This window comes from Acinonyx jubatus, chromosome C1 (genome assembly GCF_027475565.1).
Source record: "Acinonyx jubatus isolate Ajub_Pintada_27869175 chromosome C1, VMU_Ajub_asm_v1.0, whole genome shotgun sequence".
NCBI lineage: Eukaryota > Metazoa > Chordata > Mammalia > Carnivora > Felidae > Acinonyx > Acinonyx jubatus.
Genome location: NC_069381.1, coordinates 164,067,185 through 164,079,473, shown reverse-complemented (window position 1 = coordinate 164,079,473; position 12,289 = coordinate 164,067,185). Strand labels below are relative to the sequence as shown.

The window sequence follows — 12,289 nt, the reverse complement described above, 5'->3', positions numbered from 1 at the left end:
CCATTTTACTCTCAGCTGACACTTCTTTCCACAATACAGTTTCTGCACACCCTATAATGGTGTCCTCTGTGGGAACTGGGGCTAGATTAAGGGGTCACCTTAACTGTCATGCTAGCCAGAGGTCACTAACAAAACAGACTAAATGCCCGACTTAAATTAGAGACTTCTGTCTTCTTCCAGCATCAGAAGAGTTTGAAAAGGAAACAACCACCGTGGCTGAGAAATTTACCACGGAAGAGAAACGGTAAAAACATTCTGCTGCTTTTGTTCTAGGATGGTTTTGATTTGGTATTGGCAAATTACAGCCCAGACACTAATTTTAAGGGAATTCTCTTTCCAGTTTGGTAGAGTCAAGAGATGTGGTAATGACTGATACCAGCATCACAGAGGAACAAGCAGCCCCCGGAGAACCCGCCGCTCCTTTCTTTATTACAAAACCAGTGGTCCAGAAACTGGTGGAAGGTGGGAGTGTTGTGTTTGAATGTCAGGTTGGCGGCAATCCAAAGCCCCACGTCTACTGGAAAAAATCTGGTGTCCCTCTCACCACGGGATACAGGTATGTTGATGGCTGACTGATAGAGTTCTCTGTGATTTGTAGAATATGTATAAGGAAGCCTAGAGAGAGGTGGGATATACCTACCCTACCATCTCCCAAATGTAGGCTCTTTTATTATGGAAAATTTAGGGTATGTTTTCAGCTATTTTTACATTTTTGCACAGTCTCACCGAGGAACAAAGCTGTGTGACAAAAGTGGATGGAAGATAAATTTCTTTATACTCTAGTTTGATTCATGTATAGCGCCAGTGAAATAGAGAAAATGTGGATTTTTACACACATACACATGTTCTTCTAGAAAGCGTCTAAGACAGCGTTCAGCAGAAATGCATAATAATTAAAGTCACTAAAAGAGAAAAGAACAAGGGTCATGTAATGAGGAAGAAAGTTATACATGAAAATCTGTGCTAATAAATTTGTTATAATTGAATGTAAAATTTAGCTTTGAATTTTCTGCAGCTTGAGACAAATCATCTAAAAGTGTACCTCTTATGTCTTAATAAGAAGAAATATAGTATACCAGAGGCTTAAAATTCAAATATTTAAAGGAATGTATTGTTTTGATCATTCATTTGATCTTCACATGAAACAAGGAGCAAAATACTGAACAAAATGACCTCATCGTTTGCTCACATAAACACTGAAGCCCTTTCCATGTGGTTGATTCTAGTGGTATTATATTCTATCGTTTATTTCAAAGAATATATGAGCCTTATTCAAAATGAAAAGTTTAAGTTGTTTGTCCCTCACTACTCATGTCCGTGCACTTTCCTCCATTTTCAGCAATCTTATATATGGAGCTTGGTCTCATGTTTAAGATCATTGAATTTTATACCATAGATCCACATGAGGGTTTGTTTATTCACATAGGGTTATTTGTGAGTGAATTTTATGTATGTTCATTTCCATAAAGATACAAAGTGAGTTACAACAAACAAACTGGAGAGTGCAGACTTGTGATTTCAATGACTTTTGCCGATGATGCTGGAGAATACACTATTGTTATTCGTAATAAGCATGGCGAGACTTCTGCCTCTGCCTCCCTGCTGGAAGAAGGTAAATGCAGCCCTTAGTACTTCCTATGTGCCTGGTAGGAATGGAAATGCAGGGAAGTAGCACTGTTGTGTGTTTATCAAAGACCTATTAAAATATCCCAGTTCTGATTCTGGCTCTGTCCCCATCGCTACCCTCTCTTGGCCTCAGCTATACAGAAAATGTTTTAGACCACGTGGCCTCAAAAGCCATGCTGGTGCTAAACATCAGGGTTCTGGCACGAAGTTTCTATCTGGTGCCTTCATTTCTAGGCGTATCATGCCTTCGAAGATGCAAAGACTCCACATCTCGCTGCCTTCCAGATCCAGACAGATAATATCAGTGAGTGGTAGCAAGATAGTGGCAAACTGGAGAGCATATGCCCTGCCTCAAGGGGGCAGTCGTTCCCTGCCTCCACTGTGTTGTGACCAGGCACATACCTGCCAGGCTCAATGTTCCTAGAGTTTCTGGTATTTTAAAGAAAACTTGGAAATCAAGATTTTTCAGGATTCATCAGTAATTGGACAAAAAGCATAATGGCATTCAGGCCAAACTGAATGTATCTGTGGGTCACATTTCCTTTCGCTTAATTGTTCACATTTACAGCAGACCATCCCATGTTTTGTCTCATTTGACCTACCCAATACCCCTTAGAGAAAGTTAGGATATTATCCTAATTTAGCAGATAGAGCACTCAAGACCCAGGAAGATAGATGAATTGCCAAAAGCCACATGGCAAATTAGGAAGACTCCCAGGATAGTTCCTAAAGAACTGACTGGTAACATAAAATTCTTTCTACAACAGTACCGGCTGCTTCGACTTGTCAAGGCAAGTTTGTTTTTGAATTTCAATCTAACAGATATTGAGCACCTTGAGAGTAAAATTTAGAAAATCTGGCTTTTGATTATCAACTTTCTCTAGTGTAGGGCTTGCCTGAATGAAGTGGCATGAAGGCTTTTTCATAAGAACATTAAAAATTAACTTATGTTCTTAAAACAAATGAGCAAAGGGGAGAAAGAGAAAGAGAGGGAGAGAGAGACAAACCAAGAAACAGACTCTTAACTGTGTGGAACACACTGCTGGTTACTGAAGGGGAGGTGGCTGGGGGGATGGGTGGAATAGGTGATGGGGATTAAGGAGGGCACTTGTCTTGACAATCACCGGGTGTCAGATGGAATTGTTGAATCACCTTAGTATACACCTGAAAGTAATATCACACTGTGTGTTAACTATACTGGAATTTAAGTCAAAACTTTAAAACAACTTCTGTTTTTATCTCCTAGCTGATTATGAGTCACTGATGAAGTCCCAGCAAGAAATGCTTTACCAAACACAAATGACTGCATTTGTGCAAGAACCTAAAGTTGGAGAAATAGCACCTGGATTTTTATACTCTGATTATGAAAAAGAGTATGAAAAAGAACAGGCCTTAATTAGGAAAAAAATGGCCAAAGATACTGTAATGGTCAGAACTTTTGTAGAAGAACAGGTGAGTATAAGAATAATGACCAAGCAAATCATCTCATAAATTACACTTTCCTCCCAAGGTGCCCCTCTTTTTGTTTGATATTTTCATTGTCAGGTGATGGAGTAATGATTGGGCTATAGTTATTAGCTCCAAGTTCACTGCCGATGAGTTTCCTTAACCTTCGTGACCTGCTGCATAATGTGGCTTTAGAAATAAGGATTCTATATATGCAGGAAAAGATAAATATTAGAATGACCAGGTCCACTGCTGCCCTTCATCTGTAGAATGAGCATCCCAAAGTAACCTGTGCCTTTAGAATATCATTGACCCAAGATGCCACAGCATGAACTGACAGAGATGGTGGTAATTCAGATTAGAAAACAAAACAGGGACTCCTATAATTCTCACTGAAAAACAAAAACAAACAAAAATCTTCCTGGATTTTCCCCCCAAAACTTGGATCCTTATCTCTGAAACTAATACTCTTTTTTTAAAAAAGTTAATTTATTTATTTTAAAAGACAGCATGTGCATGAGCAGGGAAGGGGCACAGAGAGAGGGAAAGAGAGAGAATCCCAAGCAGGCTCCACACTGTCAGCGCAGAGTCCCACATGGGCTCAATCTCATGAACTGCGAGATCACGACCTGAGCCAAAATTAAGAGTTGGATGATTAACCAACTAAGCCACCAAGGTGCCCCTAAAACTAATAGTCTTAAAGCATTTCTGTCTGTCAAGATTTATATATTTTAACAAACTGTCATCTTTTTTACTACATAGGAATTCCATATTTCTTCCTTTGAAGAGAGGCTCATCAAAGAAATTGAATACAGAATAATAAAGACTACATTAGAAGAACTTCTTGAAGAAGATGGAGAAGAAAAGATGGCAGTTGACATTTCTGAATCTGAAGCTATTGAAGCAGGATTTGATTTAAGAATCAAGAATTATAGAATTCTTGAGGGAATGGGTGTTACTTTTCATTGCAAGATGTCTGGCTATCCATTACCCAAGGTAAAAAAATAAACATCATGCTTCCACACTACAATAAAGATATACATCATCTACAATAACTATTTTATCTAATTTTTTTCAAATATGCATATTATTTGCAGATTGCGTGGTACAAAGATGGCAAGCGCATCAAACATGGAGAGAGATACCAAATGGACTTTCTGCAAGATGGCAGAGCTAGTCTGCGAATACCTGTTGTTCTTCCAGAAGATGAAGGCATCTACACCGCATTTGCCAGCAATATTAAGGGAAATGCAATTTGCTCAGGGAAGTTGTATGTGGAACCTGCTGCACCTCTCAGTGCTCCGACTTACATACCTACGCCAGAATCAGTGAGCAGAATAAGGTAAGACTCAGAACAATTTGGGTTGATTAATGTTTAAGTTGTTTAAAACACCAAATATCCCAATAGCAAATTGCTGTTGTGTGGGGGCCAAAAAAGTGGAGATAACACCAAAACTTGCCATTCGCAATTCAGATGATGCCAAGAGTTTTTACTTCTTGCCCCTGTGCAAGGTGAGCAAAGCATTGTCATTAGTGTGGCATACTATTCATTTGCTGGTGCTAGAACCAATATGATGAAAACTATAAAGGTTTACTTAATACCTAATTTTACATATGTTATCTCTAATTTATACAACAACCCTGCAATGTAGGTATTCTTATTACTATTTTAGAAGTGGGGGCACTTAATCTTTGTGAGCCTATAAAAATTGTCTTAGTTCACCAGCCCTGATTGTGCCAGCACTTGAAATTCAATCCAAGCCAGTCTGGCTGCAATGGGCAAATAGGTTTTTGGTTTTTTTCAAATATAATTTCTATGTTTTCCCTTCCCTTGGATAAAAAATTATATTTCTCTTTTTCTATAAATTTATTCATTGGGTTATTTAACTGACCAACATTTATTGAGATCTTTTAGCAGTTGAATCAGAAGGGTTTGGTGACTAATTCAGGTGATGATGGAAAGACTGTATTAAGAATTATTCCAAGATTTTAAGGCTGAGTACTTGACTGTGTTGAATAATACTGACTGGGATTGAGGATATATGGAAAACATAGATTTGGGGGCAACAATAATGTATTCTGTTTTGGATCCCAGTGAGTTTGAAGTGCCTTCTAATAATATATGAAGTATATTCTAAAATAACATTAAGAAGGGGGTTTGTTTATTTTGCTTTGTTTTCTCTGTGCCTCATGAAAATATTCTGTTTTGTTTTTCAGATCCATCTCTCCACGTTCAGTGAGTAGATCTCCTATACGCATGTCTCCTGCACGCATGTCCCCTGCAAGGATGTCACCTGCACGGATGTCCCCTGCAAGAATGTCCCCTGGACGTCGGCTGGAGGAAACAGATGAGTCACAACTTGAGAGACTGTATAAGCCAGTCTTTGTGTTAAAGCCTGCTTCTTTCAAATGTTTAGAAGGACAAACTGCCAGATTTGACTTAAAGGTTGTCGGTAGACCTATGCCAGAGACCTTCTGGTTTCATGATGGTAAGTATGATAATTTTTTACTTACAAATCATGAAACACAAAAATAAGCTTATATGTATGTACAGCACTTTTTAAAAAGAACTATTTTAATCTATGTTTTCTTTTTTACTTAATTTTTTACAGGCCAGCAAATTGTCAATGATTATACCCATAAAGTAGTCATTAAAGAAGATGGTACCCAATCACTGATTATTGTCCCTGCATCCCCCAGTGATTCTGGGGAATGGACTGTGGTTGCCCAAAACAGGGCAGGCAAATCTTCGATTTCAGTGATTTTAACTGTGGAAGGTATTAGCCCTTAATAAAGAAACTACCTTATTACTTGGGCTATAAACAGGTATTTCAGCCCTACTCACTCTGAATCACAAACTTTCTCTTCCAGCTGTGGAACATCAGGTAAAACCAATGTTTGTGGAAAAACTAAAAAATGTCAATATAAAGGAAGGTTCTCGACTTGAAATGAAAGTCAGAGCTACGGGTAATCCCAACCCTGACATTGTATGGCTGAAAAACAGTGACATCATTGTACCTCATAAATATCCAAGAATCATGTGAGTTTGCTTGAAAATAATAAAACTAAGCTCATTATCAAATCCAAATAACTAAAGAAGCAATAACTACTTCTGTATTGATTTTTCTTCCTTTTTATAGAATTGAAGGCATAAAGGGAGAAGCTGCCCTTAGAATTGATTCCACTGCCAGCCAAGATTCTGCCTGGTATACGGCAACTGCTATCAATAAGGCTGGCAGAGATACTACGAGATGCAAAGTAAATGTTGAAGTTGAGTTTGCAGAGCCTGAACCAGAGAGAAAATTAATCATCCCACGAGGGACATATAGAGCAAAAGAGATTGCAGCCCCAGAACTGGAGCCCCTCCATATGCGATATGGTCAAGAGCAATGGGAAGAGGGTGACCTCTATGATAAAGAGAAACAACAGAAACCATTTTTCAAGAAAAAACTCACTTCCTTAAGACTCAAGCGCTTTGGGCCCGCCCACTTTGAGTGTAGGCTAACACCAATTGGTGACCCAACAATGGTGGTGGAATGGCTCCATGATGGGAAGCCACTTGAAGCAGCCAACAGGCTCCGTATGATCAATGAGTTTGGGTATTGCAGCCTTGATTACGGGGTTGCATATTCCAGAGACAGTGGTATCATTACTTGTAGAGCTACTAACAAATATGGAACAGATCACACATCTGCTACATTTATTGTTAAAGATGAAAAAAGTCTTGTGGAAGAGTCTCAATTGCCTGAGGGGAGGAAAGGCTTACAAAGAATTGAAGAGTTAGAGAGGATGGCTCATGAAGGTGCTCTTACAGGTGTAACAACAGATCAAAAAGAGAAGCAAAAGCCAGACATTGTTTTGTTCCCAGAGCCAGTAAGAGTACTTGAAGGGGAGACTGCTAGATTCCGTTGCCGAGTGACCGGTTACCCTCAACCCAAAGTCAACTGGTACCTCAATGGACAACTCATTCGCAAAAGCAAAAGGTTCAGAGTTCGTTATGATGGCATTCATTATTTGGACATCGTGGACTGCAAATCATACGATACAGGGGAAGTCAAGGTTACTGCAGAAAATCCTGAAGGTGTGATAGAGCATAAAGTGAAACTTGAGATCCAACAGAGGGAAGATTTTAGGTCTGTCCTCAGACGAGCCCCTGAACCAAAGCCTGAGTTTCATGTACATGAACCTGGAAAACTTCAGTTTGAAGTACAAAAAGTAGATAGACCTGTTGACACCACTGAAACCAAGGAAGTTGTGAAGTTGAAAAGGGCTGAAAGAATTACCCATGAAAAGGTACCTGAAGAGTCAGAAGAGCTGCGCAGTAAATTCAAGCGCAGAACTGAGGAGGGATATTATGAAGCAATTACTGCTGTGGAGCTCAAGTCTCGTAAGAAGGATGAATCCTATGAAGAACTCCTAAGGAAGACAAAAGATGAACTTCTCCACTGGACCAAAGAATTAACTGAAGAGGAAAAGAAAGCCCTTGCTGAAGAAGGCAAAATCACTATCCCAACTTTTAAACCTGATAAAATTGAACTAAGTCCTAGTATGGAAGCTCCTAAAATCTTTGAAAGAATCCAAAGCCAAACAGTGGGCCAAGGATCTGACGCACACTTCCGGGTCAGAGTGGTGGGAAAACCAGATCCTGAATGTGAATGGTACAAAAATGGTGTAAAGATCGAACGCTCTGACCGAATCTACTGGTACTGGCCCGAAGATAATGTTTGTGAACTGGTCATAAGAGACGTGACTGCTGAGGATTCTGCCAGCATCATGGTGAAAGCCATCAACATAGCTGGAGAAACCTCAAGCCATGCATTCTTACTTGTCCAAGGTAATTTCGATGTCTTTGGTTTGATGGATCTGTCTCTATTTATCCATGAATATCCATTGGTGTATTTCTTTTTATTTTATTTTCCCATTATTCAAATTGTGAATTTAATTTAATATAATGTCTTTTTCCCCCCTTTTCTTGTAGCCAAGCAATCAATCATTTTCACACAGGAATTACAAGATGTTGTTGCTAAGGAAAAAGACACCATGGCAACCTTTGAATGTGAAACTTCAGAGCCATTTGTCAAAGTGAAATGGTATAAAGATGGTGTGGAGGTTCACACGGGAGATAAATACAGGATGCACTCTGACAGGAAGGTTCACTTCCTGTCCATACTGACGATTGACACATCTGATGCTGAAGACTATAGCTGTGTACTTGTGGAAGATGAAAATGTAAAAACAACAGCGAAACTTATCGTCGAAGGTAGTAAATAATAATTTCGCCATTTACTTAAGTTCTAAAGTCACCCTTAGTATGTGATCAAATTAGCTTTGCAATTTTCCTTTTATAAAAAGAACTATGTGGGAGTTGAATATAACCTCCATAGCAAGATTCCTGAATGTATACCACTAATTGAGATTATTGACAATTTGGATTTTTATTTTTTTTCAAAATTTTTATTTCAAAATTATTGGATGGCATGACATGACATTCTTCTCTCACGTTAACGACAATTTGGATTTTTAAAAATCAAGGTTATTTTGATGCCTTATTTTTAAATTTTTACATTGAAATAAAATTCTGTTTTAAAAAAAATTTTAAGTAAAATAACTTTTTTTTATTGAAAATATATTCCTCAGTTCATCAGCAGGTACACATTAAGAATATTCCTGATAGCATGGGGGGATTTGAGAGACTTACAAGGAATTTTTTCTACCCTAAGTCTAGATGTGTAACTCTCAAGAAAAATTAACTTCTCTTTATCTTATGCCTCAGGTGCAGTTGTTGAGTTTGTGAAGGAACTTCAGGATATAGAAGTTCCAGAATCGTTTTCAGGGGAGTTAGAGTGCATTATATCCCCAGAAAATATAGAAGGCAAATGGTATCATAACGGTGTGGAGCTGAAATCCAATGGTAAATATACAATTACATCTCGTCGTGGACGTCAGAACCTCACAGTTAAGGATGTGACCAAAGAGGACCAGGGAGAATACACCTTTGTTGTCGATGGGAAAAAGACAACCTGTAAACTAAAGATGAAACGTAAGTCTGCCTGTTCTTTTTGGCCTGAAGGGAATATCATTATGGCTTATTGATAAGAAATGATCATAACTTTCACTTTTCTCCCCATATTTCACAGCCCGTCCCATTGCTATTCTACAAGGACTTAGTGATCAAAAAGTCTGTGAAGGTGACATTGTTCAGCTTGAAGTTAAGGTCTCCTTAGAGAATGTGGAAGGTGTCTGGATGAAAGATGGCCAAGAAGTACAGCCCAGTGACAGGGTTCACATTGTGATAGACAAACAGTCACATATGCTGCTTATTGAAGACATGACTAAGGAGGATGCTGGAAATTACTCCTTCACCATTCCATCCCTTGGACTATCAACAAGTGGGCGTGTCTCTGTCTACAGTGAGTGCAACTTACATATTTTTATGTGTATATTTTTAAGTGAGGTAGAAAACTTTAATTAGCAGGCGTTTAAAACAAAATTCACATTAATAAATTGTGTGTGTGTGTGTGTGTGTCTGTGTCTGTGTGGTTTTGCAGGTGTTGAAGTGATAACACCTCTGAAGGATGTTAATGTGATTGAGGGTACCAAGGCTGTGCTCGAATGCAAGGTATCAGTCCCTGATGTGACTTCTGTTAAATGGTACTTAAATGATGAACAAATCAAGCCTGATGATCGTGTACAAGCCATCGTCAAAGGCACTAAGCAGCGACTAGTGATTAACCGGATCCACGCCTCAGATGAAGGACCTTACAAGCTGATGGTTGGCAGAGTCGAAACTAGCTGTGATCTTTCTGTGGAAAGTAAGGATTCTTCCCTTTAACTTATTATTGTTTTAGGCATTCTATTTTCCCAGTGTAATATTAACCAAGTGTTTATTTTCTTTTTCCCCAGAAATTAAAATTATCAGAGGTCTTCGTGACCTTACCTGTACAGAAACCCAAAATGTGGTCTTAGAAGTTGAGCTATCCCACTCAGGAATTGATGTTTTGTGGAATTTTAAGGACAAAGAAATCACACCCAGTTCCAAATATAAAATTGAAGCTCATGGAAAAATATATAAGCTGACAGTTCTAAATATGATGAAAGATGATGAAGGAAAATATACATTTTTTGCTGGAGAAAATATGACATCTGGAAAACTTACTGTGTCAGGTTGGTACATTTGTCATTCAGTCTGAGTTCTTATGTGGGGTACTTATTTCAATTTAAGAAATTGTGGCCCATTTCCTTCCAAATTCCCGTCAGGTTCCTTCTTCCATGCCTCTGCTTATGCTGTTCTCAAAGTCAGGAGTCCCCTCAACACTTTCCCCACCATGTGCTTCTAGGGAGACCTACCTCAAATGCCATCTTTTTGTGAAGCCTTCCTTAATTTTCCCATTTGTGTAAGATCTTACTCCAACAACGTCAGGATTATTTTGTGTGTGTCTCTTCCATGGCCTTTATCACATACTTTTCTCATTGCCCATTTCTTCTTCTCACACCAGAGTATAAACTCTTCCAATTTGGAATTTTGCTTCTTTCCCATCTGTGTTCTCTAACATATTGCACGTGATAGATGATCAATAAACATTTGTTGAACTGAGCTTTATTTAAACTTTCCTACTCTAAAGGTGTATTTCTTTTTTTTTAATCATTCTTATTTCTTCAACTTTTGTTTCTTTTGTTCCCTTCATACTTGTTTTATGAACCCAGTGAAAATTTTAAAATATAACTCAATGTATCTATATATCTCTTTCTTGTGACATGAAGTAGACCATTCTCATTCAGCAGAAATCCCTAGTTTCAAAATGGAGAACCAAAAGCATAAATCAATTGCTAAGAAAAAACTAGAAGTCATCATTAATTTGCTTCGTTTATTACAATTTAATTCCTGAGGAGTTGAGATATGACATCGAGATTAAATTGTGTAGTCCATATGGGAATTGTGTGTCCCACTTCATATGAGTTACCTAGATTATACTTTATTACATTATAATATTTCTGCAGATATTTGACTATGAAAAACACTCCTGAAACAAAATTTTGGATCCTGCACTCTGACATGTGTAATATAAATTGCATGTTTTTAAATGTGTGCGAACAAGAAAAAACTATGAGCCCTTATATTATTTCACTCAACATTTTTTAAGGCTCTACCATAGGCAAGGACTGCTGGAAGCACAGGACACAAAAACAAATGAGGCATGATATTTTTTCTTGAGGAATTCACAATTTTTAGAGAGGGACAGATACATCAGCAACTAACTTGCTGAAGGAGTAATTTTTTTCTGCCAGTGAATGATGGCCATGGAGACAAAGGGGGAAGCTTCATAAAAGAGATGGCAGTTGTGAAAATAGTGATTTTTTAGTACATAAGAATCTCTTATCTTACAGAAACATTGATGACTGTACATTTTGTTTAGCACATCTTTTCCCAATCAAATATTAGACACATTTGCAGGAAGCAATCCTTAGAAGACTAGGTAGAATGCTTTTGAAGAAGGATTGAGTTAGAGGCCATCCATGTGGTATGGTTCTTAGAATTCAGTATTTACCGGTTGCTTTCCCTTTGCAAAACCTTCCTGATTCCAGTATTTTCCTTATCAGTCATGCAATCTTAGAGTAGGGGTTTCTGTGATATCTTCTCAATATGGGCAATGATAATTCTATTAGACAGTTCATTATATTCAAAATCATGTTTTAAAATTTGATTTTATATTTAATTGTGCAAAGATTTCCTTTTTGTATAAATATTTTTTTAAAGGACTCACACTTGTACTTCTCTTGTTCCAAAGGGGGGGCCATCTCCAAGCCACTCACCGATCAGACTGTGGCTGAATCACAGGAAGCTGTGTTTGAATGTGAAGTTGCCAACCCAGATGCTGAAGGCGAATGGCTGAAGGATGGCAAACACCTACCGCTGAGTAACAATATCAGAAGTGAATCTGATGACCACAAAAGGAGACTGATCATTGCTGCCACCAAATTAGATGACATGGGAGAATATACCTACAAGGTGGCCACCTCCAAAACATCTGCCAAACTCAAAGTTGAAGGTTAGTGATATAATAACAGATTTATCCATTCCACATTATATTACGTTCTTGATGGTTCTCGTTTTAAAAGTCAATGGTATAATTATTTTGGATTTCATGAATCATGATTTCATAAAATTATTATAAACTCTCCAAACTTTCTAAGCCATATACCACAGGGCACAAAATTG

General features: G+C 38.1%; 1 protein-coding gene across 50 annotated transcripts in view; it reads left to right on the top strand.

Annotated features, from left to right (window-relative positions):
* The window catches only part of TTN (titin), a 275,212-nt gene that overhangs the window by 24,935 nt on the left and 237,988 nt on the right, over nt 1–12,289 (top strand). For all 50 annotated transcript variants that reach the window (XM_053215372.1, XM_053215354.1, XM_053215355.1 and 47 more), the window contains 16 exons: nt 181–244; nt 341–556; nt 1,470–1,612; nt 2,873–3,078; nt 3,835–4,068; nt 4,170–4,414; nt 5,290–5,561; nt 5,685–5,849; nt 5,944–6,112; nt 6,213–7,906; nt 8,051–8,332; nt 8,846–9,112; nt 9,210–9,482; nt 9,621–9,884; nt 9,976–10,236; nt 11,859–12,119. In XM_053215372.1, the coding sequence (XP_053071347.1) occupies nt 181–244; nt 341–556; nt 1,470–1,612; nt 2,873–3,078; nt 3,835–4,068; nt 4,170–4,414; nt 5,290–5,561; nt 5,685–5,849; nt 5,944–6,112; nt 6,213–7,906; nt 8,051–8,332; nt 8,846–9,112; nt 9,210–9,482; nt 9,621–9,884; nt 9,976–10,236; nt 11,859–12,119 (5,016 nt within the window). The remainder of the gene's footprint in view (nt 1–180; nt 245–340; nt 557–1,469; nt 1,613–2,872; nt 3,079–3,834; nt 4,069–4,169; nt 4,415–5,289; nt 5,562–5,684; nt 5,850–5,943; nt 6,113–6,212; nt 7,907–8,050; nt 8,333–8,845; nt 9,113–9,209; nt 9,483–9,620; nt 9,885–9,975; nt 10,237–11,858; nt 12,120–12,289) is intronic.